Here is a 22,879-nt window from a genome sequence, read left to right as displayed (position 1 = left end):
AAGTTAGGTACTGCATCTCAGCCTGGGGTTTTCCAATTAGGAGTTTTTCTTAACTTTGTTTCAATCTCTCTGGCCGTTACTTCATCCCATTTCATATTCTGTACATTTGAACTTCTTATTCTTTCTTTTACTTCTTCTATCTATTCAGCATATCTGTTATGTTCCACAGGATCTTCATAGATATTTCTCCATAATGTATCTATTTCTTTTTTTAGTGGTGTTTCAATTACTTTTGCCTTGTTTCCCAATTCTCTATAAAACGTTTTTGGGTCATCAGTAAATTGCTTATTTTGTACTTTTCCTTTATATTTATATGCATATCTTCTAAGTTTTTTTGCCTGTGCTGATACTTGTGCTTTATTACTTGCAATAATACACAATAGATCCTGATCTTTTCTGATACTGCACATTGCTTTTATCACATCTATCTTTCTGAATATTTTTGTTGATCTGTTCCCTCTTCTATGCTCTTCTAACAGTGACTTGATTTTTTCTATCTGATACATCCATGGTGGCATTTCATTTCTCCCCTTCTTTTCCCTTACTGCCCTGTGTTTTTATGGTAAGACGTATCTGTTATTAAGGTAGCTGCAGAGTAATATATCTTATTTACTTCTGTTATAGCGCATGGATTTTTAAGAACAGTCCTAATTACTGTTCATTTGTTTTTATCAAACTTCTAACTTTTGGGGTTTTATTGACTTTCTGTAGTTTTTCCTTTCATTGATCTTAATGTCTGTCCTTCTCTATTAAATCAAGCAACTCTTCTCTTAGACCATTTTCCTCTAAACTGAGGGCACATTCTTAGTTCTCCATTTACTGTGGGCATTCTCCAGAGCATCTTCCTGAGCCATATTCTCTTCAGTTTCATCCTGTGTCATCTGTTGCTCTTCTATATGGGTACTCACTGGCCTATCACTCCACAACTCTGACTACATCAGAGTTGCCAGAGTTTCCTGTTCCTTCCCTTGCTGTACAACTCCAACTAAATGTTTGTATCAGTTTCCTATGGAAGAGTCCAATGTATCTTCATATGGCAACTGATAAGATGCTTCCTGAACCATGGGTTTCTCCTTAATTTGGAGATCCATTGTTCTATCCTGGTGTAATATCATCAAGAGTTAGATTTTCTACACAAAATCCTTCACTTCACAGGTAATCCATAACCCCAGTTTCCATTTCTTTAACTTCTCCATTACTAATCCTAATTTCTACTATCTCTCTTTGTTTTCTTATTGTTTTGCATTGTAAAATTTTCCATATCCAGATGCCTTTGCCTGTATTTCTCTTCAAATATCTTTGGTGCTACTCTTTTTGCATTGATTAGTTTTACTTTCTCCTTTGCATAAATAGTGCACAATATTAAATCTATTTTTGTTTCACATCCATATTTCTTATTCAGATGTCTCCTCCTCTTCCTGTTTTTTCTTATTTGGGGGACTCGTTGTTCCATCATGTTGTGATATAACCCATGTTAGACTTCCTGCACTAAATCCTTCACTTCACAGGCATTTTATAACTTCAGCATCTATTTTTTTTTTTAACTTCTGCTTTACATTTTTTTGTACTGTGAAATTTTCCATATCTGGATCCCCTTGCCGGTCTTTCTCTTCAAATATTTTTGAGGCTGCTTTTTTGCATTCATTAATTTGGGTTTCTCCTTTGCATAAATATTGTACCATATCAGATCTCACTCTCTTTCCCATGTCCATATTTCTTTTTTATACCTTTCAAAAAACTCTAGGTTTTGTTTTTTGTATTTTGGCACTTCCTCAGTCACTTCTTTTTACAAATGGCCCAATATTTCTTGGTCTATATAATATTTTTCATAAATCTGTGGTATTAATGAACACAATTTTTTTATTTGAAGCTTCTGACAATTTTTTTTGTGCAAATATTTTTCTTTTCTCTAATTTCTCTCAATCTTTTTATATATATTCTGTCTGGAAATTCTGGGCTTTTTGCATAATAGTGACAATACATAATTTCTTTCTTATCCTCAACAGTCCACTCTATGGCTCTTTTCTGGCCTATCACTTTTTGTTATTTTTGTGGTCTACTATTTCCTTCTACAGCAGGGGGGGGTCATCCTCCCCTGGGCCTGGCCTAGCCCCATTGTAGCATTTTGAGGATTCTACATGGTCATTTTTTCCAGTCCTGGTACCAGTGCACCTACCAGGATTGGGCACTTTTGTGTCCTGGGTCTTGTGCACCCAGCTTTTTTTTTTTTAATATTTCTGTCCATGATATATGCTATACAAAATGCAGTCTATATATCAGTGTTGTCTTAGTGATATTCTGTGAAAAACAGACTCCACATCATAAAGGAACTCAACAGGATTTGAGGATGAATTCAGTTCCCTCAATACTATCCTCCTTTGCTTGCTGATTTATCATCTCTCCATTCGGACTTCCCTTGTGGGCTGGCCTATGTTCTAAACATTTTCAAGGCACCAAACCCACCAGTCAGTGAGAAATGATACATAAATAAATGATAATTAAAATGATATTACAGCTGAGTCAGTAACTCAACCACAAGACTGATATAAGAAGCAAGCACTTGTCAATGCCAAATGCTGGCTTTCAGGGTATTAGTAATTTAGCATTACAAAGTAATGCTACAGCATGCTTTGACAGGTACATTGGGTGTCTTTTTTCAATGGAAAGTTTACTGCAGTGGAATTAGGAAAATTATACAGGAAGAATGAATAAGCACTACCATAAGACACCAATGCTGTGACATTTGGCTTTGGATGTCAGCATGACGATAAGCCAATATACAGCATTTTAAAATGTGCATGGAAAACAACATTTAATGCAGGCTACAGAATAATATATGTGGCATACTCTTTTAGCAGCACAGAGGAAAACAGAAACATCATACATGAAATGCCAACTTTTAAACTGAACAGCCATGATTACAAAAGTAACTTTAACCTGAAGGTATCACTGGTGCCAAACAATGCTAAAGGTTTAAGTACAGCATACCCATACTGATGATTTGAACAATTGGTGCATCAAGAATAGTGGACAAAAATATAATGACTAGGAAGAATACAAACACAAAATAGACAGTACTGGCTGCATAGTGCTACTGCTGAGATCCCAGTGCTGTGATATTTCTGGTTTGCATGTTACCATGATGGAAAAGCAATATACTGTTATTTTAAACTGCCTGCGGAAAGCAGCATTTGATAATATATTGTTAAAAAGTGACACATGCTATAAAAATAGCATGGCAGTGTAGTGACAATCACTAAAATAACATGTAAATGTTGCACTAAACCTACTGCCCAGACATAAAGCTGTTTTGTAAAGTTTAACTCCATTATGTGCTGGGGATAGTGACAACAGCACTGATTTGCCTAACAAAAATTACAAGGAGCACAGTGTTAGTCAATGATTTCATTTTGCTGAGTAGATGGAAAAGCAAGATGCACTTTCTTAAAATGTATGCAAACAAAACTCATTTGAAACTGTAGTGATAAAAAGTGACACACATTGTTAGCAACCTGACACTCTTGTGTGCTGACATGCTGTATTCTGAGATAACTGAGTGGAAGGGGGACTGTATCTGTAACAATAAATGCACTTTCCTTTACAGAAGTAACATACTGTATTTTAAAATAATTTCAGAAAGTAACAGTTGTGATAGTGGCACTTTTCTGTCTGGAGCTGTGCACGCTGATATCCTTGTTTTTCAGATGGAATTAACAATGTCAACAACACAACAGTTACTCTGCAGTGATAAATGCTCTTCTGAAATACCCCAGCTGTGACACTTTGCATGTTATTATGATGGACAAGCAGCATTATAATAGCTGTCTATGAAAAACATATGTTAGTGTATTGCTGGATTAAAAAAAACAAAAAAACAAAATGCCATTTAGCATGCTGCTGTTTGCACACAGTACCAATGGAGGAAATGCCACCGCAGCTATAATGTTTTGCTTTGTATTTTATGGTGACTACAGTAACATGCACTATTTTAAAATTATTCCAGAAAGGAAAAGTTGCTGTTATAATACTGAAATATACATTGTTAGTAAAAAAGAAAATAGCAGTCGCTTCCCCATTAACTTGAGTAAATGCATTGGAAATCTACTCCTGATATTCAGCTCAGCTCTCAAATACATTATAAATTAATTATCAGTGTTAGAACATCCATGAAAATGCCACTTCAGCTCTGTGGTGCTGTCACTTATCTAGTACAATTCATAATTCCAATAATGTTTATATCCACTAGAAGATCTACTTGAATTTTTGATTCCGCTGCAAACTTCCCATAAAGGAAATCCATTTGAACAATGTCTGGCATGTAGCAGTGCTAACAAAAAGATGTATCCATCACAGCATGAATAAATAAAACAAGAAGACCTAAATGTCTCTATTAGAGGGGTGTGACATTGCAAATATCAACACTTGAAAAATTACAATTAGTAACATACTTTAAAGAGTGGGAGAAGAATAAGGCTTTTTGATAGTTGTTGCTGAGGCAACCAATGCATGTTTTGCAGTACTCGTTAGCAATATGCCTCAGAATCTGCCCTACTGCAAACATTCAGCTTCTGTGTTGTAGGACACAATAGTGTAAAACAGCAGTATAAACCTACTTCTGAAAGGCAATCCTTTCTTAATTACCTAAAAACCACCAGAATCACATGCCTCTTTTGAAAAGTGACTCAGGAGAGCTCCTAAATGGCTAAACAATATTTTATGGCACAATGTTTGCAGGTAAAAGCTTGTGGGAATCAAACCTGTGGCTTGTTTGTAACTCACTGCCTAGACTCAAAAGACCACACTGAAAGGAGTGCTCCCTTACTGTCTACACAAAACTTGTTGCTTAACTAACCTCAAAGAGATGAGACGTACATCAGCTGTGTAAAAATACTTTTATAAACATTTAGATGTCAGCATCTACAATGTACCATGCTGATTTAAACTAGTCTCTAGACAGAAAAAAACAATTCACACCTATTCCTTGCTGAAAAAAGAAAGTCGTATCTTACAAGGAGCACATGTGAAAATGTGCACATTTAGCTTCTGAAGCCTGGCTAGTAACTTGTGAATGATTACAGTGTCAAAAACCAATGGCTGTTAGTAATTTGGACTGACCATAAAGAATAAAGTGTAAAATTTTAACACTGAGCAAAGCATGGAAACATCATGAATGAAAGGCCAAGGTTTAAACTGAACAGTAATCACAAAAGCAGTTATAACCTTGAAGTATTACTTGTGCCAAACAAAGGCTAATTTTATGTACAGCATACTCATTCCACTAATGTGAACGTCTGGTGCATCAGGAATAGTGGACAAAAATACACAGAAAAAATAGCAGTATGTAATTACTGTGCTTTTGGATTACCTCCACTTTACACAAAAAGTTTCTGATCTACATGCACTAAGACCTTGCTAAGGTTACAGAATGGTTGTCACTGAAGTTGGCTGCATGCATTCATAACAAGTATGCCTAGCCTAAACCTCCTGGCTTCTTCAGTCTGGTTTTAATGAACAGATATTATATAATGACAAAAAGGAAGCACAGCTCTTCTGGCAATGGACAAGTCAATAACAGGAAATTCTTGTTCCTACAAGTAATTCAAGAACTTTGGAAAGTGAAGATGACAGAGAAGGTGATGAGATGAGAGGGCTGATGGATGAGCATATGATGGTGTTGTCCAAGAACCAGAACTAGAGCAACTGAATGACTTATGCACCTTTCTGTATCATATGAACATTTATGTCTGACAGTTATGGGTTGAAATAGCAAGGTCACATAAGATGGCAGGTTAACTAGAACCAGTCGTGATGTTTACCCTATCAAAGGGGATATAATTACAATTATGTACATCTGGGGTACAGTTTTTAATAAGCATATGTAGTACTCCATACATACAAACAGAATGGAATGAAATTTTACCACTGAGTTGTGTGCTGAGTCGAGGTCTTTGAATAAACCTTTGAAGGGCATTGATAGGGGACAACTGAAACACTCACAGAAATTCATCACCTAAAAGGCCATATCAAAACTACCTGGCAACCATATCCGCTGGGAACAGTAAGCTAAACGCTGAACCCAGAATCACACGGCAGTTGCTGCTACTACTGGAGAAACTTTCCATTAAAATCCCTACAACTTGGTATTGAAAGAAGCTTACAAAGCTACCACGTAGCCACATACAACTCTGAGCATGATATCAACAGCACCAGAGCACATCTTATGTTTTCAAACCCAAGACTTGAAAGAGCTGCAATGGATAATTAAATGCAGCTTCAATTCTCCATGCAAAGAGAATAGGAAGGACTTGGTAGATGCACGTTGTTACCCTATTACTTGCAGCATGTATGCAAGGGCTGTGCTGTGTCTTGAAAACAAAATATATGTTTCAATAAGCCTGCTTCAGTGAAGGAAGTGGTTCTGACAGAATGTTGCTATAGGAATAGTATCTGCAGAGTCTCTCTAGAGTTGCAAACCATTGTAGGAGACAGCCATTCATGGACGATAAAAGGAAATACAATTTTCTGTAGTTCTGATTCTATAGTTTATCTAATTAGGATTGTGCCTGGTTCATGGCACTCAATTTGGTGTGTGTGTGTGTTTGTTTGTGTTAGCATGCACGTCTCCCTCTCTATCACTACCCCTAAATCAAGTACCTACATATCCTGGATTGTTGTGGTAAAGCCACAGACCATTGCTCATTCAGACAATGCAACACAACATTATCATCATCAAAACAAGGGCAAGGGAAAATGTCCAATATAGCCCACCCAATCAAGTACAAAACTTCTCCACAAAACTCATCAAAACTATTTTTAAAGGCTTCTATACTTTCACCTTCTTTAATGTACTTATTCACTACTTGGTCACAAAATCAACTGAAGCTACTTAGACATTGTCTAAAATTTCTGAGAAGTCTTACATTTCCTTGGAAGATCTTAATTCTAACAGGAAACTGCTAATGCAAGCCTTATAGACCATTACAATACCACCTCTCAGCAACCTACATTATAAGGAAATAAACTTAGAAGCTTTCAATTTTTAATAGCATGACACTTTTTATCAACCAAAGGAGAAATTGTGGATAATAATTAACAAAGAGCTGAAGGAATTTGTTTAGAAGGAGAAGAGGGCGAGAGTTAAGTGGCATAAGTTCATCCTCCCCAAAGACCACTGTGTTTTAGGATTGCCTGATTTGTGCAGATATTTTAGAGCTACACAAGTATGGCTCATAAATAAACCAACAAACAAGCATAAGGTTAAAAATCAAAGTGGAAAGGGGTAATGTAGAAATGGGGGGCGAGTTTAAAAAATAGAGCGAGAGAGTGGGATTTTGGATGTAGATCCTTAAGGAGAATAAGAGCCATACAGGATAATATATTCAAAAAGCTGCAGAAAGCATTCTAAGTCAACATCAGAATGGTGAAAAAAGAGATTATGCCACTAAGAACGACCACAAATAGGGGTATAGAAAACAGGCAAGAGAGGCTGGAAAGTACAGTTGGGTACCCTTACCATAAATGTAGATGTTCGAGTGTATTCACTGTTGCAGTCATTACATTTGGGTAATCCTGCTGGCAAGGTTGACTTCAGTCGGCCTGAACTCCAAAGTCTTGGGTCCAGCGTCGGCTCTCGTCGCCCCTTCCCTGACGTCATCAGGGGTATAAAAGAAGCAGCTAATGCCATTTTCTTTAGTTTTTCTTGCCCCAGATGTCAGATGCCCCCTAAAAGGGTAGCCAAAATTCATATGTATATATAAAATTACATGCAGCAATATAAACTTTACCTTCATCCACAAGCAAATACACCACATAAGTTGTATAAATCAGAGAAGGAAAGATAGGTTCCATCAGAATAAAAGGGGGGATGGCGGGTGGGTAACCTGGACTGCAACAGTGAATACACTCGAACATCTACATTTATGGTAAGTGTACACAACTGTACTATGTTCTTCATGTTTCACTGTTGCAGGCATTACATTTGGGTAGATTCCCAAAGCTATGGTTGGGAGGCTGGAGCTAAACAGTGTTAGGAGCGGCTATGAGACTCTGCAGGACTGCAGTGGCAAAGCCTGCCCTGGATTTAGAGTAGAGTGCCAGATGATAGTGCTTTGTAAAGGTGTGCACTGAACTCCAAGTAGTTGCCTCTCAAATGTCCTTGGTTTGTACTTCCCTGAGAAAGGCTGCTGAGGTGGCTGCAGCTCTGGTGGAATGTGGCCTAATGCCCTTAGGCACTGGCTTGCCATGGTATAAGTATCAGAAACTAATGCAGTTACCTATCCATTTTGAAATAGTCTGCTCTGAAATAGCCTTTCCTTGTGATCCTGCAGCATACGTCACTAGTAATTGCTCTGTCTTTCTGAGAACTTTGGTTCTGTCCAAGTAGAATCTAAGATGTCTGTGTAAGTCCAAAGTATGCAGAATTCTTTCCCCCTTGTTCTGTGGATTTGGATAAAAAGTTGGCAGATGAATGGTTTGGTTAAGAGCCACACTGGACACCACTTTAGGCATAAATGTTGGGTTTGTCCTCAGTGAGACCCTGTCCGGATAAAAGGTTCCACAGCCATGAGTGCCTGTAGCTCTGAAACTCAGCTTGCAGAAGTTATTGCTATGAGCAGAGCTGTTTTCCAAGATAAAAACTTTATATCAGCTGTAGCAGCTGGTTCAAAAGGAGGCAGGGTGAGTTTTTCCAAGACATAGTTGAGGTCCCAAGCAGACATTGATGATCTCCTTGGAGGCCTTACATTTTTGGCTCCTCTGAGGTACTGTCTTAATAAGGGATGAGAAAAGATTGGTGGGGCTCTGCATTGTAATGAGCCGAAATGGCAGAGGCATGAATTTTAATAGATGAGAAAGATAGGCCTTTGTCCAGCATCTCAGTTAAGTATTGCAAAATCTGAGGAATATTTGGTACAGCTGTATCTGTTTCCTTGTGTCTGGTTCCACGCACAGAATCTCTTCCATTTTTTAGCATAAGATTTTCTAGTACTAGGCCTTCTGGCTTCCAAAATGACATCCATCACAGCTTTGCTGAGAGGTGTGTTTTGTATGGCTACTTTATCCACCATGCAGCCAGGTTTTAAAGTCCTGAGTTGGCTGTGCAGGATCTGACTGTTTTGCTGGGACAGTAGATGTGGTACTTGAGGTAAGGTCATTGCTGGGCATTGAGACAAGCTCCTTAATATAGGATACCAGCGCTGGCGGGGCCAGTCTGGTGCAATCAGTATCATCTTTGGCTTCTCTTGTCTGACCTTTAGGTGTACCTTTGGGGGGAGGGGCAGAGGGGGAAACACATATACTGATAGGTTTTTCCAGCTGAAGGATAGGGCATCCACTTTCCATGCTTGTCTGTGATAAATCCTTGTGCAGAATCTCTTTAGTTGGTAGTTGTGAAGGGAAGCAAATAGATCTATGTCTGGGCATCCCTATTTTCTTGTTATGCTGAAGACTTGTGGATCCAGCTGCCACTCATGGGGATCCATGAGGTTTCTGCTTAGTTTGTCTGCCAGAGTATTTTTCCTTCCTGGCAGGAATTGTGCCTGCAGATGTACTTGGTAAGTCAATGCCGTGTCCCACAAAGTCATGGCTAGTCTGCAAAGGGGGTAAGAATGTGAGCCCCCCTGCTTGTTTATATACCACATGACCGTGGTGTTGTCTGTCTTTATTAGTAGTTGTCCTGGATGAAGCAGGTTCTTGATGGCTGTCAGGGCATTTTGAACAGCTAGCATCTCTTTCTGACTGATATGTAGATGCATTTGGTTTGAGGTCCATGTTCCCTGAATGCATCTTCCTGCCATGTGGGCCCCCCAAACATAATCTGATGCATCCGTTGTTAGTGTCTGCCTGGCTGGAGGTAATGTGAATGGCTGTCCCTTGTTTTGGTGACAAGCCTTTGCCCACCATCGAAACTCCTGCTGGAGGCAGGGAATGAGAGTAATTATAGTTTCCAGGCTGTGGCAATGTTGAGTGCAAACACTTTTTAGGTACCATTGAAGTTTCCTCATATGCAGTTTTGCATATGGAATGTGTAGGATGCAGGATGCCATAAAGCCCAAAACCTGCAGAATTTTTCTTGCAGATAACTGGGCCTTTGTTGCCAACAGTTTGAAATAGGTAGTCAGTTGCCTTTGTTTGTCTGGCATGAGATAAGCCATCTGGGCAGTTGTATTTAAGCTTGCAACCAGGAATATTACCTCTTGAGAGGGTACTAGTTTTGATTTCTTACTGTTGACTATGTACCCTAGGCATGTTAGAAGTTTTTTCACAAATGCCAGATGCTGTAGAAGGATGTCCTTGTTCTCTGCTTGAATGAGACAGTTGTCCAAGTAAGGATATATGTGAATTCCTCTTAGTCTGCAGAATGCAATTACTGGTGCCAGGCACTTTGTAAAGACCCTGGGCGCAGTAGATAAGCCAAAGAGCAGTGCAGAGAATTGGTAATGCATTGAGTTAGCCTTGAATCTGAGGTATCTTCTGCATATTTGTCTGATTGGGACATGCAGGTATGCCTCTTTTAGGAATAAAGTGACAAGCCAAGTGTTCTTGCCCAGCATGGGCAGAAATTGCTGCAAGGTCAGCATTTTGAATTTTGGTATATCCAGGAATGTGTTCAGAATAGATAGGTCCAGTATTGGTCTCCAGGTCTTGTCCTTTCTTGGTACCAAGAACAGTCTTGAGTAAAATCCTTGTCCCTGCTCTTGCTCTGGTACTTGTTGAATGGCCCCCATGTCCATGAGGGATGAGACTTGTTTTTATGCCACTGCCCATTGATTTTTTGGCAGATCTGGCCAGCCGTTTGCCTTTGGCAGGGTATGGAAATGGAACTTGTACCCTTGTGACACGATATTTAGTACCCACTTGTCCTGGGTTACAATGTGCCAATTTTGTGAAAAAAGTGCTAATTTTCCCCTAAGGGTGCTGCCAGAAAATAAGTGCTTGGTGCTGGCAGGGGGAAGTCATTGGGACTGTTTCCTGTAAGGTTGTGATTTGTCTTCTCCACTTTTGGAGGTAGAAGCACCCCATTGCTTTGACCTGTTTTAACCTTGTGCCTGGGATCTGCCTCTAGGGCATCTGGATCTGCCCCTTTGAGGTCTGTCTAACACAGGAAAGGACCAATTCTTACTTGGCCAGTGTCTACTAAACCTAGGCGGCTGTACTTGTAAGAAATCTTTGACCGTTTGCATAGATTTAGCCTTGTCCTCCATTTTCTTTAACACCTCTTCTGCCTTAACATCAAACAAAGTATCATGCTGCAAAGGTGCATCTAATAATTTAACTTTAATATGATCAGACAGATTTTGTTCCTTTAACCAAGCATGCCTTCTAATTACAGAACCTGTAACTGTGGCTCTGCAGGAGGCCTCTAAAGAATCAAAACCACATTGCAAAGTATGCTTTCCAACTTGTTCAGCTGCATGCAATATATCCTGCATTTCCTTGTTTTCTGCACATTCAGAGATTAACATTTTCTGTTTAAGCAATGCCATGACATGTTACTGACATTTGAGCATATGAAACTGACAGTTTAAGGCCCTTATAGCCAAGGTAGCAGATGTGTAAACCTTTTTCCCCATCTATCCAGTGCCCTAGAATCCCTGTCAGCAGGGGTAGGGTTTTTTGCAGCGGAAGCCTTAACTCCCTTGGGACCCTGAGAGAGAGTTTCTGGGTCTGCAGCAGTGTTTTTCAAAAGGAATTTATGTGAGTCAGGAACCCTGTAATATCTGTCAGGCTTAACAGGAGCTGGAGGCAAGGAGTCAGGAGTAAGGCTAGACTCCAAAAACACATCATCTACAATGTCTAACACAGGAGGGATGGCTAGTGGCTTGTGCTGAGGTAGTAACAAGAAATCCCTGAGCCTTTTTTTAGATTCTGAAAAATCTTGGCTCTCCCAGTGGAAATGCTCCCTCATGGTATGCAAGATTTCCCCAAAGGAATAGTCCTCAGGAGGAGAAGCTGAAGGAATGGCTACTTCAGCATCAGAATCCTCATAGGGGGGAAAAGAATATTCCTGATCAGAAGAGGAATCAGAAGAAATGGAAACCTGATCAGAAGATTCATAGTCAGTCTCTTGCCTAGGCCTCTTATCAGGAGGGGGATGGGAACCCCTGATCAAGGTAATCAAGTCTTTGGCTATTTTGAGCATCTGTTTTTTGGACATGGAGACCTGTCCACATGGCTCTTGAGTTTGCTTCTTTGCCTTTGAAGGAGCTTTAGTCTTTGTCTTTGAAGTCAGTTTAATGTATAGATGTTTGAGTCTGAATACACCTTCAGAAGCCAGTGCCTGCTCAGCGGCTCTGGACCCATCTGAAGGATTAGCGTCCGAGGCCTCAATACCTTGAGTTTCCAGCGGCATGGCTGACTCCACGTCGGAGTCGGTAGTGGCCTGCAACTCTAAAGTAGCAGTCGTCAGGGGCTGCGAAAGCACCTCACTGAGAACCGGCGAACCATCGACTGGCTTAGGAGAAGCTTCGTCGTCGGTTTTGGGCCTCGGGTGTTTCTTTTTCTTTGCGTTTTTTGTGAACTCTGGTAGTTGGATGGCTTTCTGACATTTCTGAATAATTAAACCTGCGTCCAAAGTAGCTCAAAGCAAAATCATATTGATGCTTAATAGTGCACTGCTTAAATCTAGCACAAAACCGGCAACCCAGAAAGTTATGATCGGGGCCTAGGCAAGGAATACAGTAAGAATGAAAGTCCTTATGAGGTATTTGCTTCCCACAAGAAATACAATTATTAACTTTTTCTGACATCGGTCTGGAGCAAGAAAAAAGTTTCCCCAATGGGGTACTTAGCTTTATAGAAGACTTCGGATCTGAAATTCGAAATCGAAAATCTCAGGAGTCGGCCGACCGGCACTTGCAAACTGCTTCTGCTTCGGGCACCGCGCGGCAAGAAAGACTAAAGAAAATGGCGTTGGCTGCTTCTTTTATACCCCTGACGTCAGGGAAGGGGTGACAACAGCCAACGCAGGACCTAAGAGTTTGGAATTCTGGCCGACTGAGGGCAACCTGCCAGCAGGATTACCCAAATCTAATGACTGCAACAGTGAAACACGAAAGAGAAAAGTAAGAGTGGGAAGAGGCTAAGCAGGAGTTTGGACTGCAGGTTTTAGATTGTCTTCCCTACCAAGGGACTGATAGAGTACAGGCAAAGAGAAAGGGATAGGGGAGTCCTAAGTGAAAGACCAGCTCTGGTAAAGGTTTCAGTCAAATGTGTAACTGAAGCTGCTGTTGAAAAGGGGATAATTATTAGAGCATATATAACACTACATGAGAACCATAGGAATAAATCAAAGGATGTTCGAAAAGATTGAGAACAGAGACTGGAAAAGCAGTTTACAAAGCAACAGTGCAAGGACATATGTATGACACCCAAATATGCAACAAAAAATCAGAAAGTTTAGAATTTTTACTTGGAAGTGTTTGCATAGCTATTTTATACCCCAAGCAGACTTAAAGGAAAATTTTCTCTAGTAGACAGCAAATACTGGAGGTGTGATGGGAAAGACAGGGGTAACTGGGAATTTGTTTTTTGGGAGTGTAATGAGTTGGTAGAATTCAAAACTTCCCTACACCGTATTCTGTCAAAAATATTGGAAAAGCAAATTGCTGTAACTAAGGAAATGATTCTTTTGAACTGGGATATGGGATTGCCTGGACACAGTAAGGCCTCATTAAGTGTAATGCTATTGTTTGGCAAAACAGTAATTACTAGAAAATGGGAGTCATAATCTAAACCATCTGTAACTGAAGTGGGATCTTTAGAAGAGGGATAACATAAGAAGATCCAGTTCCTATAAATATACCATGATGGAAAGTTGATGTTGTCAACATAAGAAGATAACTGCTCAAAAAACAAATCCAGGTGGTGATGATGCCTTGCTGAATTAACACTGTAGTGAACTGGTTCTAGCAACATGCCCAAATATGATAGCTGTATCCCATTCTCTCCCAATCAACAGCTCCCCAGCTTACTCAGTTACTCAGTCACCCCAACCTACAGCACAATTGATTACTGAGAGCCGAGCCAAGAGCTGCATTCCAGGAAGTTTAGAAAGTGGAGGATAAGTGCAGGGGAAGGAGGAGGAGATGTCCATGGATGAGGAGAACTCCCAGGAACACAAGTCCCTTCCTGGTCATACTCACCACTCTCTAGGTGGCAGCAGCACCAAACAGCCTTCCACAACATCAGTCTTAGCACCTCACCATTCTCACACTTCCACACTTATTTAATTTGTCTCAAGTATGTCACCACCTGGGTGCCTTGTTACTACAAAACCCCACCCTTCACCTTCTTCCATGACAAAGGATGTATGTCACAAAGTTATTCCTCCTCTTCCTCAAGCAGTAGCTGCCATGCTACTACAGCACTCCATTCTTCACTTTCTGTGAAAAAGGAACCATCTTGGATAACTTAAATCACACAAAGTTACTCCTCATCCCCAGCATACCTGCTTTTTGTACTATTCTCTATTCTTCACCTTCTTCTGTGAAAAATGGAAATACTTGAGATGACTTAAATGGCATACAGTCACTCCTCACCTCCTTACTTATATAGATTTAGACTTTCAACTTATCCAACTTTTCAAAAATACATTGTCTAGAACAGCAGTTAGATTTAGGCTTCCAACCTACCAAACAGTATTACACATCACCATGTTAACATCAAGTCCAGGGCATTAAAAAAAACAAATGAAATTGTCCAAGTTGGCATAGATGACAGTGTTATGTTTCCGCCAACGATAAAAATATTTTCTTTAAAGTTCAGTTTCACTGGAAAGGGCTAAGCTCCACTATGATAAAGATACACAGACCGTAACCATCTTGTTATTCAACTTGCCTATCTGCTTCTATCGCCCATTCAAGAAGCAGTAACAGAATCTACTACAAAACAGGTAAGTGCTGAACACTGCACATTAGAGAGTACAGCTGCCACAGCTCTGTTACTGAGTCATTACATACAACAAAGGAAGTAAGCTGAAGACAAAAAAAAAAAAACATACTGAACTCTTTCATATGTCTTTAGTACCACATTTAGTGGGTACAGCTTGGAAAAGTACATACAGGAAAGCTTGATGAATCCAAGGTTGCTCAGCAACCCAAGAAGTCTGTTCTCAATCACTGTCTTGTGTACCATTTACAACTTCTGCTTTAAAAATGAAACTTCTCTACACAGTACATTTTTAAAGAGGCAGTCTGAACAAATATTTCACAGGCAAACTAAAAGTGCTTCAGTGTGACCAGCAGTGATATGCGCTGAAGAAATTTAAATGACACTGTTATTAGGGGGCATCAAACATATGTCTGCTGTTCCCCCTCAACCTTACCCTGAGGCCAAAGTCAGAAATGCCAAATGTCTACCTCTTTTGCAGCAAATTACATTAACAGCATCTGAAACAGCTTGCAGTGCAAGATACGGTACTTTGTATTGTACCGTGACATAAAAAACATTAATGGGCATGATATAAAAACATTCAATGGGTGCTACTCTATTTTCAACAGCACCTATGAGCAGCAGAACTGAGTCAAATAACATCCATCTTTCGACCACAAGGAATGATGAAGAGGAGCTTCCTCCCCCCTGAGAACGTTGGTACACACCCCATAAATACTCTCTCTGGAATGTTTTCCAAAGCCTTAATCTCCACTGTGACACTGGAACTCCACAGGCCCAAGGGAGCGAAGAGAAAGCTGTAGATTCTTGTGAAGACAGAAGCATTCCCTGGAGCTAAGTGGAAGCATCATATTCTTGTGAAGACAGAAGCATCATATTCTTGTGAAGACAAAAGTCTGTAGTCACCACCTTGTGTCACTCTGTAATTTCACTGTGCTTTAGGACTCGGCTAATTGATAAACTCCCTGTTCTGCAGGCTGGGCTGATGCAACACACAGACATGGGTCTGCCATTTGCAGCTGCACTGCAGATCTGCCTTAAGATCAGCACCGGCAAACACTAAAAAATAAATCATAACATCCCAAAGCCCTCACTGCCCTCGCTAATTGCCAACTTCAGCATCTTGTGAAGATCCTCATAAGAATCATACGTTGGCAGGCACAACTGGTTAAAGCTGTAAGAAACACAACAGAGTCAGTAAACAATGCATTTGCTGAAAACTGACACAAATACTCTGAAAATACTATGTTTAGTGGAAAAACAACATCACTACATAATCAACCATAAACAGCAGCAGGAGAAAAGATGTACATATTTATTGCTGACAGTTTACTGCCAATCTTCTAAGCTAAGAAAAACTTACTGTTTGGTTAACAGTAGGTCTTACTCTGACAAATGTCATCTAAAAATACATGCGGTCTGTTTCTATTTTGTTGATTTCTCCTAGACAGATCTCTCAACTCAACCTATTTTAGGCTGTTTACCCTTCACATGATCTGAAAAACTGCATGTATTTTGCAGGCACATTACTATTTTCAGGCTTGATTTATACCTTCACACAATCTCCTGAATCACCCTGTCACACACGAGATCTGAAGTAGTTAACTTCATTTTATCTGCAACCTGTGGGTATTCGGATCCAAGCCGGCAACTTATTTTCTAGCATCTGCTCCAAGCTCCTCCCCTACCCATAATACACCACCATTTCCTATTTTCCCTCAGATCTCGTTTGCCGCGCTATAATGGGCATCGTGGTCTCCTTTGCTCTGAGCTTCAGGGATTGTAAGTGTGTTTATTTCTATCCTCTGCGTGAAAGTGGTCATTAGTTTTCCCTCCCTCCCCCTTTTAGTGTACTCTGTTCGTCGGTTCTAGCTAAAAAAAAAAAGTTTTCTTATTAAGAGTAGTTTTGAGGCCCACTTCCCTTCAGTGTGTGCTAGTGTGTTGTGCTTCCTCTTTAGGGAGTGGCAGTTAGTTTTAGGCTATGGCTGATCAGCCTATGTCAGTTTTCAAAAAATGCACAGTGTGTGGCCATAAGCTCTCACCGGCTGATGGTCACACTCTGTGCAATCTGTTTGGCAGTGCCTCATTTATCCATCCAGTGTACAATTTGTGCAGGCTTCAAGCCGAGGGCCCTCAAGGTTAGGAAGGCCAAATTGGTTGCCAAGAGTCTTCTCCCTGCCTCCATGCTGGAGTCTGCCATGGCCTCGGTCTCTGGTACTCCCGCCAAACCACCCACTCAGATAGGGACTCAAACTCCTGTTCATGCTGGTGTGGGGGAGGAAAAAGAAAAAGAGAGATAAAAAGAAAAGGATAGAGAAAGACGCAAGGAAGACAAAGAGAGGAAGAGGGATAGACCTCGCAAGAGGTCTCCGGATAGGGAACCCTTCCCTAGTCCACCATCCAAGGCTATGAGATCAGCTTCTCCTAGGCTCCACTCACCCCGTTTCTTGCCGGAGCTGATGGAATCTTCAGATCAGAGGCCTTCCTCATCCTTGCTTTGCAGACCAACCAGATCAGAGTTGGTCGCTTCTTCGCAATCAACTCGGAGCCTATCGGACTTGGACATGGACAGGATGATGCGGAGATTCATTCAGACCGAAATACAGATGTGAGTCTTGCCAGGCCCCTCTCCCTCCGGAGGGGGGACCTCCATGACCTTCTTCTGTCTTATTTCTCCTTCCCAGATCTGTGCGGCTGCTTCAGGGTTTTTGGATCTGAGACTCTTTGGAGCTGGTAGCTCAGCGCTGACGGTTCCTCCAACCTCGACTCCGGCTGTTGCCTTGAGTTCCCTGGATCTGGCTAGTTCGGATCTGGGTGACTCTCGGAGCTGTGGACATGGAGTCGGACCTGAGGGAATGGGTCCATCTTCAGCTCCAACCTTTTTGGATCTGAACCGTTCCCTTGGAGCTCAGGCTACACTCACTTCGGCCCCGGGGAGAGCTTCTTTCTTGCTGGGTGCCAAGGAGGTGTGCTCTCCTTCGGCATTTGAGGTGGTGGAGAGGGTTCTCTCCCAGGGATTGAGACCTCAGCCCATCTCCTAGGATTCCACCCAGACTCCACGGGATTTGGTGATGACTCCCTTCATCCTGCCCCAGGGACAGCCTGTGCCAGAAGAGCCCCAGGTTATTTCCCTTGAGGAACCCCCTGCAGCTCACGAGTCCTTGTCAGAGAGTCCCACTGAAGAAGGTCCCCATAAGCGCAAGTGCAAAAGGAGGCACTTGGACTCCCCTGAGTCCCTCACTATGGACACGGATTTAGATGAAGGAGAAGGTTCCCCCAGGTCACCTCCCAAAGAGGTCTCCGTCGGAGACATCATGGAGATCTTCCACCAGAGGGGAGGTTGGTCAGCCCTGAAACCTTCTACGAATGAGCCCATGTTCCTTGAGGCTTTTGGCATGGGCCCATCTACTTCCTGGGTGTCCCTGCCAGTGGAACCCTTGGTGGACCTTATCACCACACGTGCGTGGAAGGAGCCTGACACCATAGAGCCGATCCCCAAACACCCTGACAAGATTCTTTCTCCTCCCACTGACAGACAACCTTGGTCTAAAGGAGGCCCCGTTGACACTATGGTGGTCTCAGCAGCCACCACAAAGGAACTGGCACAAGAGAGTTCCTCAGTCCACCCTCCGGACAAGGAGTCCAAGTCGGTGGATAGATTTGGGAAGTGCATTTATTTGTCAGCGACCTTTTCCATCCATGTGCTGAACTATTTGGCACGTTATACGGCTGCAGCGAGACTTTGTCTCGGAATTCACTGAGTCTCACCCAGAGTCTTTATCGCAGCAGGACAAACAACTGTTCTCTGCGAAAATGTCGACTCTGAAGTATCAAACACGTCCATGTGCCTCCTTTCCCACGCCACAGAAGGAGCAGCTAGAGCAGCTGGGACAGGATTAGCCATAAGGCGACATGCCTGGCTCAGGTTGTGTCAGTTTGTGGACCCTTTCAAGGCGTCATTTACTAATGCTCCCTACAATGGGTTCCTCCCTTTTCGGGAAGACAGTACGTGACACTCTTGTCCAGAGTGAAAAAGATGGGAAGACTTTGTCTGCCATCGGGCTCCGCTTCTCTAACCCTCAGCGGTCCTTTTCTAGGAACCAAAGAGGGCAAAAGAAAATATGGTTCCAAAAATCTCAGTTTTCCTGGGATTTTCAGGACAACTCTTCCCCCAGAGGCAGAGGGGACAGGATCGACACTGACGCAGAGGTGGAGGGGGTCCCAGGAATTTCGGGTCTAGGGAACCTTTTTAAGACAGACCCACGTAGCAGCCCTGAGGGGTTGCCCAACTGTCCTACTCTGAAGGCAGTCGGGGGGGGGGGAGATTGTCCTTGCACCCAGCGACATGGGAGCCCATAACTGCAGATCGGTGGGTGCTACAAATAATATCCATAGGCTACATTATCCTATTTGTTGCCCTGCCAAGTGTTACAAGACACCTCCCGGATGTCCCACCCGCTTACAGGGAGGCCGCAGCTCTAGAGGTTTCTAAGCTGCTTCACAAACGAGCCATTGAACCGGTCCCACTTGATCAGTCCAGATTAGGCGTTTACTCCAGTTTCTTTTTAGTGCCAAAATAGACGGGGGACCTCAGGCCCATTTTGGACCTGTCAACCTTGAACCTGTCTGTCGCCAAACAAAAGTTCCGGACGGTCACCCTACAGTCCATTCTACCTTATCTCCGAGAGTGCGACTGGATGTGCTCGTTAGACCTCCAGGATACTTACTACCATATCAAGATCCACAGAAACTCCAGGGGGGTTCTTCGCTTCCGGCTGGGAGCCAGTCACTTCCAGTTCAGAGCTCTACCCTTTGGTCTCACCACAACCCCCAGGGTGTTTACCAAGGTAATGTCAGCAGTAGCAGCTCACCTGAGGCTTCAGGGAATTCAAGTATTTCCTTACCTGGACGACTAGCTCTTCGCTGCGTCCACCAAGCGTCTTCTTTGTCTGGCCCGAGACTACTTTCCTCTCTTGGCAGATCGGCTGGGGATTATAGACAATGTTCACAAATCCCTTTTGCAACCAGTACAAGTTCTAGATTTTATTGGGGCACAGCTAGACACTTTGCAGCTAAAAGTTTTCTTAACGCCAGACAGGATCTTACACCTCAGGTACCACATTGCTTTAATCGTGGACCTCAAATTTCGAAAGGCAAGTGATGTTCTCCGGGCCCTGGGCTCCATGGCTGCCACAATCTCTATTCTCCCTTGTGCACACCTTCACATGTGGGTTCTTCAATGGACTCTAGCTGTCCAATTTCTTGGCTAGACCTGCCCATGGATTTTCCGATAAGGATCAGTCACACCTGCAGGACGTCTCTCCTTTGGTGGCTCCATTCACCGGATGTTGCACTGGGATGCCTTTTCATGTAATCTCCAGCCCAAGCCACAGTGACCACGGATGCCTACCAACTCGGGTTGGGGGTGGGCACTGTTTGGGAAGAACGGTCCAAGGCACATGGTCATAGATAGAGAACAAGTTGCACATAAATGTTTTGGAGATGAGGGCAGTGCTTTTAGTGTTGAAAGCCTTCCACACTGTCCTTCCTCTGGGTACGACTGCAATTCAGTCAGACATGTCGGCTGTCTGGTATATCAACAAGCGGGGGGGAATCAGATCTTATCCTCTGTGTCACGAGGCCATGAGAGTGTGGGAGTGGGCGATTTCCACCGGTCGGTTTCTGATCGCAACATACATCTCGAGACGCTCCAACATTTTAGTGGACAGATTGAGTCGGGCTATTCTGATGCCATACGAGTGGTCTCTGAAACAGTCTGGAGCGAAGGAGATATTCCTTGCATGGGGACAGCCTTGCTGCGATCTCTTTGCATCTCCTTCCAATGCGAAGTGCAGCGAGTTCTTCACTCTGATTCCCTCACCAGGGGATGCCCCCAGAGATGCTCTAGTCCATGTTTGGCTCCATGGGTTACTGTATGCTTACCCACCGTTACCACTCATTCTGAAGTTTCTTCAGAAAGCTTGCCGACTGAGGTGCAAATTGATCCTCATAGCCCGATTCTGGCCTCGTCAAGTTTGGTTCCCCTTCCTTTGGTCTCATCTTCTAGTGCCTCTGTGGATTCTGGATCCCTGCTCGGATCTAATCTCTCATCTTCGGGTGCCTATCCTCCCAATCTGGAAAGTCTCAAGCTGACAGCTTGACTGCTCCAGTTTCCTTGATTGCCAGGACTCATGCTCTTTCATCCCCTGTTAAATCTATACTAGTGGCGTCTCTTAAAGATTCCACTAGGAAGGTCTATCGCAGTAAATGGAGATGTTTCTCTATGTGGGCCTCTCAGAGAAACCCGGATCCTTTTACAGCCCCTATTAAAGCGGTGTTGGATTTCTTGACTAGTATTTTTCAGCAAGGAGCTAGTTCTTCCATGGTGTAAGTACAGCTGGCAGCCATTTCTAATTTTCATGTTGGTGAAAATAAGATTGCTCTGGCCTCTTCTAGGCTATTTAAAGCCTTTCTAAAAGGCACTTTTCTTCTGCGTCCTCCCATCAAAGATTTGGTTCCTCCTTGGGACCTCACTTTGGTTCTCCAGTCATTAGTAACTCCTCCTTTTGAACCTGCTGCATCAGTGGATTTAAAGTTTTTATCTTGGAAGACAGCCTTCCTAGTGGCTATTACGTCGGCTAGGAGGGTCTCTGAGATTCAGGCTTTCTCTGCCATGCTTCCTTAATTGGTCTTCCATAAGGACAGGGTCTCTCTCCATACAAATCCTTCTTTTCTACCCAAAGTGGCATCTCAAACAAATATAAACCAAATAATTAATCGGACCGTTTTCTTTCCAAATTTTCAGAATAAATGTGAATATAAACTTAATTTGTTAGATGTTCATAGACAACTTTGTTTCTACCTTCACAGAACACAATCCTTCTGTAGTCCAATCAATTATTTGTCTCATTTTCTAAACCTCGTTTGGGAAAGGCCATTTCCCAAGGTTTCTTTAGCCAGATGGATCACTCTTTGCATTCTGCATACTTACAAAGCCAAGGGTTAATCTCCTCCTCTACCAGGTCCATGGCGACTTCCGCTGCCTTTGGTCTAAGGTTCCTTTGGATGACATTTGTGCAGCAGCAGCAACTTGGGCAAATTCACATGCTTTCATCTCCCATTACAAATTAGATCGGATTTCCAGAGGGAGAGCATCCTTTACTTTGCAGTGCTCAGGAATATCCTTCCATGAGGGCCTCCCAGGATTTGTTGAGTAGCTGGGGACTCTGTCCCACAAGATGCAGATAAAATGAAGTTAACTACTTCAGATAAGGAAGTTATGTGCTCACTATAACATTCCATCTGAGTAGTTATGCTTCATTTTTCTGCAGCCTTCCCACCCTCCGTCTCCCTGTCCTTTTCATGTGAATAAACATGTTAGATTTATTTAGTTGAGTTGCTAAAGTGTATAGTTGCAGCAAACTCGATCTGAGGGAAAATAGGAGATGGTGGTGTATTATGGGTAGGGGGAGGAGCTCGGAGCAAATGCTAGAAAATAAGTTGCCGGCTCGGATCCGATATGGATCAGAATACCCACAGATTGCAGAAAAATGAAGTATAACTACTCAAATGGAACGTTATGGTGAGTACATAACTTCTTTTTTTAATCTGTTTAGTACATAGGAAATGACCAAAACAATGGTGGAACCAATAATTTAAAGAAAGGCCAACATATTATATCCCCCTCTTTAGAAGCAAAAAATAAATTACTTGTAAAATACGTTTTTACAATATCATTCGAGTTTACAGATTTTATACTTTATCTCTGATAATATGCTTATATTTCTGCATCACCATGACTTTTGTCACTCAGTTTATTAAACTTGTGTTTCTGAGTAGTATTTCACAATAGTAGTGGGAGTGGTAGAAGTTATGTGCTATTTGTTATGCAGATTTTATGCTAGTTAGGTTCCTGGATTTTTGGCTGGATGGCCCCATTTTTCCAGAGCCTATGTACCTATTTGCAATGTCTACAGGTTGCGAGCTATGT

At 42.2% G+C, this 22,879-nt stretch overlaps 1 protein-coding gene across 2 annotated transcripts in view; it reads right to left on the bottom strand.

Moving 5' to 3' along the window:
- Positions 1–15,761: 15,761 nt before the first annotated feature.
- AREL1 (apoptosis resistant E3 ubiquitin protein ligase 1) overlaps positions 15,762–22,879 on the bottom strand; it is a 1,112,453-nt gene continuing 1,105,335 nt past the window's right edge. For both annotated transcript variants that reach the window (XM_044074621.1, XM_044074622.1), the window contains one exon: positions 15,762–16,063. In XM_044074621.1, coding sequence (XP_043930556.1) covers positions 15,961–16,063 — 103 coding nt within the window. In that variant the 3' untranslated portion in view covers positions 15,762–15,960. The remainder of the gene's footprint in view (positions 16,064–22,879) is intronic.

Source organism: Protopterus annectens, chromosome 6.part0, assembly GCF_019279795.1.
Source record: "Protopterus annectens isolate FY-2018-M chromosome 6.part0, PAN1.0, whole genome shotgun sequence".
NCBI lineage: Eukaryota > Metazoa > Chordata > Ceratodontiformes > Protopteridae > Protopterus > Protopterus annectens.
The sequence above is the reverse complement of the archived record's forward strand: the minus strand, read 5'-3'. Positions and strand labels throughout refer to the sequence as shown.